At 50.4% G+C, this 6,000-nt stretch overlaps 1 protein-coding gene across 1 annotated transcript; it reads right to left on the reverse strand.

Moving 5' to 3' along the window:
• Positions 1-1,661: 1,661 nt before the first annotated feature.
• On the reverse strand, positions 1,662-2,660 carry LOC311615546 (melanoma-associated antigen 8-like; the record flags this gene model as incomplete). Its single annotated transcript, XM_084870892.1, has 1 exon — positions 1,662-2,660. One exon carries the CDS (start codon positions 2,658-2,660, stop codon positions 1,662-1,664), a length of 999 nt encoding a protein of 332 aa, XP_084727018.1.
• Positions 2,661-6,000: the final 3,340 nt, after the last annotated feature.

Consider the following 6,000-nt stretch of genomic DNA (forward strand, 5'->3'; position numbering starts at 1 on the left):
GGAATTCAGACCAGGGATCCAACCTCTGCTTGTCCCTTACTAGCTATGTGATCCTGGGGATATTAGCTGGCCCTGAGAGCCTCAGGGTCTTCCTCTTTGAAGTAAGTGGGTCTGACAGTGCCTGGCAGAGATCAGAACTGTGAAGAATGGCAGTTATTTCTGATATCATGTTTATCCCAGACTCTCCCACTCTCTCCTCTGGCACTTGTGATTAGCTATTTGTTATCAAGTTCATATTAGAGAATATATAACTCAGTATGGAATAAAACACCCAACTGTCCAAAAAGTATGGTCCACAAATAAAACTCAGTAAGTTTTCCCAGTTTATGGATTTATGTTGAAATTCAGGTGTGGAGTGTGGGGAGACTTCACAGCTGGACACAACACAAAGATGCCAAAAAGAGAATCTAGGAACAACTCTTTCCGTCCATCCAAGCTGATCTTTCATCCAAACAAACGCTTTCATTCATTTTGCCCCCCACCCAAAATCAACACCTTGATAATGATTGGCCAGATCACACTCAAGATCATTAACATTCAATCCCAATTAGACTGTGGGCTGTGGCTCTCCAAGGCCATCGTTACTCATGGCTCAGTAACTGTATTTCTGTAGAAATCTGTGCAGATGGGTATAACATGCCTAATGATCATACTGTCCAATGGCACTGAGACTGCATGCAGGAAACCACCCTTCCTAACCAGGTGGAGATTTCCCTCTGGTTTATCCATGATCCCAAAGGAACCTGTCAGGACAATGCTCCATTTCACACTTCCCTCTCACACCCAGACACACAATGTGTCGCTGCCACCCCCAGCTGCCTTACAATCAACCCCCGCAGAGGGAATCACATTTTCCCAAATACCCTGGCTCAGGCCATGCACAGTTGAGAGCTGTTCCCTGGAGGCCCACCGCCTCACCTGATGTTACTTGTTCTGTAGGACTTAGGGGACCCCTAACCCCTTCCTGATATAACTTCAGCTCCTACACCATCATCCTGTGGTGGGTGTGCCCATGCTTATGTTGGTGTCCCCACTACTAATACAGGGCCTTCCAGAGGACATAGGCTCAGTGAATATCTGGGGATTAAAGGTACCACTGAGCAGGGGTCCTCTTTATTCAGATGAAATCCCTCCACTTTATTTCCAGAACAAGGATCCTTAGATAAGTTGTTTCATGAAAAGATAGACAAGCAAAGAAGCAAAAATGAACCATATTTTCCTTTTATTTTTCTAATGCTTAACTCCATTGATTGTACTGCCAAGTTTTTTCACATTTCCAATGAAATCCTTTTATCATGCCATGTTATCTAGTTTGGGATCACAAAGGAGGATTGGAAGTGTCCCAATTTACATTACTCAGTAGCAAATCTCTTACTCTTGAGCTGGACATGTAAAAATATATATGTGACCAATGTCATTTACAAACACATGCTAAAAGCTTATGAAAATTTCTATGAAAAGGAATAGCATTAGAAAATTTCCTTAAAAATTCACAAAGTTATAAAGCATAAATTACTCAATTATCATAGGAGCCCAAACCATTCCCTAAGCCTCACTACTGCTTTCTCTTCAAACACAGAGTTGAAAATGGAATGCACTTTATGCCCATCAATTGAAGTTAACGAACATGGGCCTGAAAAGTGCCTGGGTGCAACTCTGGCTCAGGCAAAGTGATTTTCATTACACTCAGGCCCTTCAGGCAGGGATGGGAGAGAACGGGGATCCCTGTCAACTCTGAGCACAAAGTTTAGGGCTTTCGATGTGGTGGTCTCAGCGTGGGCCCTGGGACCCCACAGGAACTCATAGCATGCAGGATCGCTATTGGGCACCTGGCGGTATACCACATATTGTTCCTGTACCCAAATTTTAGTGATGAGCTCCCTGGGCTCCCCATACATCCAATGCACGTTCCCATCACGCACCCCGAAAACATTCAATGCTTCCCAGACTTTCTCTTCAGGGGCGCAATCACCCTCTGCAGCAATCACCCACAGAAGAGTGACCAGGAGACCGGTGTTGGGATATCTGTTCCCATCGCTCACCATGCCATCATAGGAGAGCCCCAAGGCGGTGACCATTACATAGGTGTGGGCACTGGGGCCCACTTCCTTCACAACTACACCAAAGACCAGCTTCATGACCTCAGTGGCTGCACTGAAGATCTCAGGGAAGTGGTCATGGTACTCTCTGATGACACTACTCAGCATTTCTGCCCTGGTGGTTTGCTCCTTTTCACAATATTTCAGGAGCAGGAACTCCACCGTTTTCATCATCTTTGAATGCAGTGCTTTTTGGAGCAAAATATCTGCATAATCTTCAGGGCCTCCCTCAGTGGTTGGATCCTCCTCATGGCTGCTGGAGCTCTCATCTTCAGAATGGCTCCATGGCAAGGCTGCCAGGGCTTGAGGGGAGGGGCAGGCAACCTGAGGACTCTGAGGAGGACTTGGTGTCTCAACAGCAGGTACCTGCTCTAGGCTTTCAATAAACAGGACTGAGGGGGAGGAAGACAGAGAGGAGTAGAGAGACAAAGCCTCCTCCGCCTCATGTTCCTGTTCCTCCACCATCTGCAAAACCCATAAGAGGTCCTCCACCAGCAGGTCAGGCGACTCCCTTGGTTCCTGACGGTGTTCCTCAGGCTCACTCATATGATGGCCAGGCATGATGATTCGTGCTGAGACACTGAGCAAGAGTGGACAGAAGATGGGCAATGAGGAACAATGGGCCTGGGGGAGAGGGGGAGTGTAAGAAGCATGAGCTGAGAAACATACCCTAGGCTGCTCTGACAAAGGTGACTTATAGTTCTCTCCTTTAGGGATGTACATGGGTCTCACAGGGCTCACTCCTGAGCATCCTGCCCACTAAGAACCTGAAGTAGGAAGTGACATGGCTGCTCAGGGTATAGAAGGCACAGCACAGGGTTCTGTAACTGATGGTGGGGTGTGAGGTGTCAGGCAATGTGGGATCCCATCTGACATGGGTGAGGAGCCTGTTGGGACATATTCATGGTTGGGACCTCACCTTAATTCCTAGCACTTCCTGGCCTTCTGCTGCTCTGTGACCAGAGAATATATAGAGTAGACCAAGTCCTTCACCTCCTCCAATCCTCGGGCTCTGCCTGAGAGAATGAATGGCCACATCAGCAGGCACATGGCAAGGACAGCAATGAGAACCCAGAGCTGACAGGAGAAGTGGCAGAACTCTGTGAGGCCCCCTCTGATGTGGGTGGAAGGTACATCATTGCACATGTAGGATCTTCACCTGTCTCCTGCCAGTGCCTGGCCCATCACTGCCTTCTTCTGGCCTGAGGTTAAGCTCTCAGAACAAGACCACACACATCTGACACTTCGGTGAAGAAACAGAGGGGGCCCATATGTGGTTCCTTTCCCAGAGGATCACAAAGGGGTGACTAAAGATCTGTGTCCATCTATCCTGGGATAAGGCTCTGATCATTTCTCACCATAGAAAACTGCAGGGTTTCAGACAACTCTCTTTGCTGACTGAGACTATCTACCTAGATTTAGGCTTTACCTCCGTTAAATACAGGAGTAAGAAGTGAGCCAAGTTAACCCAAGCACTATTCTGAGTTTCCTCTCTGCTGACAGAAGAGGCAGGGTAGGTCTGGGCTCCCATGTGCTCTTGTTCCTCTCAGTGCTCACCTTGATTCCTGGCAGGAGCTGGAACTCGTGTCTCTGTTGACAAAACATAGACCCAAGGGATGACCGGATGGGTAGTCTCACATCAAGGTCCTCACCTTCCGGAGAGACCTGAGACAAAAGTGAACAGGGGCTCCATCTGCCCCCACCCCTGCCTAGGTTCCCAGGCAACTGACACCAGGGCTTGGCCTGTCTGTTCCAGGTACAGAGTTCCCTTAGTCTGGCCTCAAGGTACTTGCCTTTCTTCCTGGATAGGCCTGGATCTGAATCCAGCTGACCCCATTTCACCCTGAACAACTGTCCTCAATGAGAAATGCACACGAGGAGCAGGCATGTGGAAAGGGCGAGCATGTCACACCCAGGTACCCTGCCTGGAGAATCTGGATGCTGAGGACAGGACACTCCCTGATGCTGAGGGCTCTCTTGTTTTCTCAGGGAGCACATAGCTGCAGTTTTCCAGAGAAAGCACTCAGACCATTAGGACCCTTCACCTCCTCTTTTCCTGAATTTAAGCCATCCCCTCTGACCAAGGCCCTGTCCTTCCTGAGTGCCCTGAGACAATCGCAAGGAGGAAACACCTCTGCAGACCCATGCAAGGCCCTTCCCAGGGCTGACAGCAGCACAGATTGGGTTCAGGGCACACATTGTCTGGAGTGTGGCATTCTCTTTGGTACCCAAGTTACCCATGTTCACTCGTAGAGTGCCTGGAACCCTTCCCTTCTGCTGAACTGAGAATGACTACTGCAGGCCATGTCCACCATCTCTCTGAGACCTCCAAGGTGAACTTGAGGACACACCACATTGACTATCACGCTTGAGTGACCCAGTTGTGCCAGCAGAGGCTATGCCAGCTGGCCCCTGTTTTTGTTGGGGTGGGAGGTACCATCCTCCTGCCTCAAGACCCACACTTTGAATACCAGCAGTGCCTGGGACACCTCCCATTGTTGTCCTGAATCCAGCACCTTCAGGAAATGCACTCACCTCCCTTTGCCACTGCTCAGGCAGAAGTCTGGAAGCAACCCAAATCTACAGGCCTAACATGAGGCCTCCAGGTGCTGCTGACAGGAACAGACAAACTGAGGACTCTTATGACATTGGCCCAACCTCAGGCATAATTCCAGGTGAGCCCTAACTCGAGTCCTTACCTGGTGTCCTGGAAGAGCCTGCAGCCCTTCTTTTCCCTCCTGGAGCTGACCCCTCAGCCCTCAGGGGGTGAAGTCCCCTCTTCTTCTTGAAGGATCCTCACCGTGACTCCTGGCTGCAGCTGGAACCTCGTCTCTGTCAACCTGAGATACCCAAGTCCGGATGAAATCATGTGGTCATCGATCAGTGGCCTCCTAGGTTTCACAGTAGGGGTAACATGGGGCATCTCTGTTATGGGGTCCAGAGTCCCTCAGTCTTCCCTTTGCATGTTCACCTTGACTGGGCAAAACCCTGATCCTCCCCTCTGCCACATATGTTGTTCCCCCTGAATTCCCTGAGCAGACATCAGGTCTGGGCTTCTGTGGTTCCTCTCTGCATGGCGACCCACCACAGGGCCTCCCAAGACCTTCAGCAGGGCAGACTTCTGTGGACTTCCCTGTGCTTAGGGTTGATGGATTCCCTCAGTCCTCCTTGGGGCCCTCCTTGACCCTTCCCTCTGCCCACCTGAGACCCAGCTCCTTACACCAAGCCCCAGAGCCTGTCAGACCTGGATGCAGAACTCAGGAAAAGCACCTTGACTCTGGGCAGTGCCTCTGCATCCCATCTGTGGACCCGAGGCCCTACACTTCTTACCAGGTTTCCACTCTCACTCAGACCTGAATGCTGAAGTCAGGAGACACCACATGTGGTCACCTTCCCCGGGGCCTTCCAAGGCTGGGAGCAAGGTGGGGTTCTGTGTGGGGCCTCTACATTGGGTATTTGGGTCCCCTCAGTCCTGACACAGGGTCCTCACATTGACCCTGGTAGGCCCTGGGTCCTTCCTCTGTGTACCTGAGGCTTATTCATTATATGCTCTCAGAGCCTGATTTGAAGGCATCAAATTACACTTTAGTTTGGAAAGTACCTCTGCCCTCCCTTCTGTGGACCTGAGTTCCTACACCTTATACCAAGTCCTGAGTCTCAGTCCTGGATACAGAAGTCAGGAAACTCTGCACTTGGTCTTTTACCAGGGAGCTTCCCAAGACTGATAGCAGGGTAGGGCTTTATGAGGTCCCCTAGTTGTGGGGCCCTGGGTGCCCTCAGTCGTCCTGTGGCTGTGCTCCTTGCGGTAAACCCCAGCGTATCTCAAACCTCCATGCAAAAGACAGGAGACAAATGAAGGGGTCATCTGACATGGGGTCTCCCATGGCTTGTAGCAGGGGAG

The sequence above is a fragment of the Pipistrellus hanaki genome, assembly GCF_964339955.1.
Source record: "Pipistrellus hanaki genome assembly, chromosome: X".
Classification (NCBI taxonomy): domain Eukaryota; kingdom Metazoa; phylum Chordata; class Mammalia; order Chiroptera; family Vespertilionidae; genus Pipistrellus; species Pipistrellus hanaki.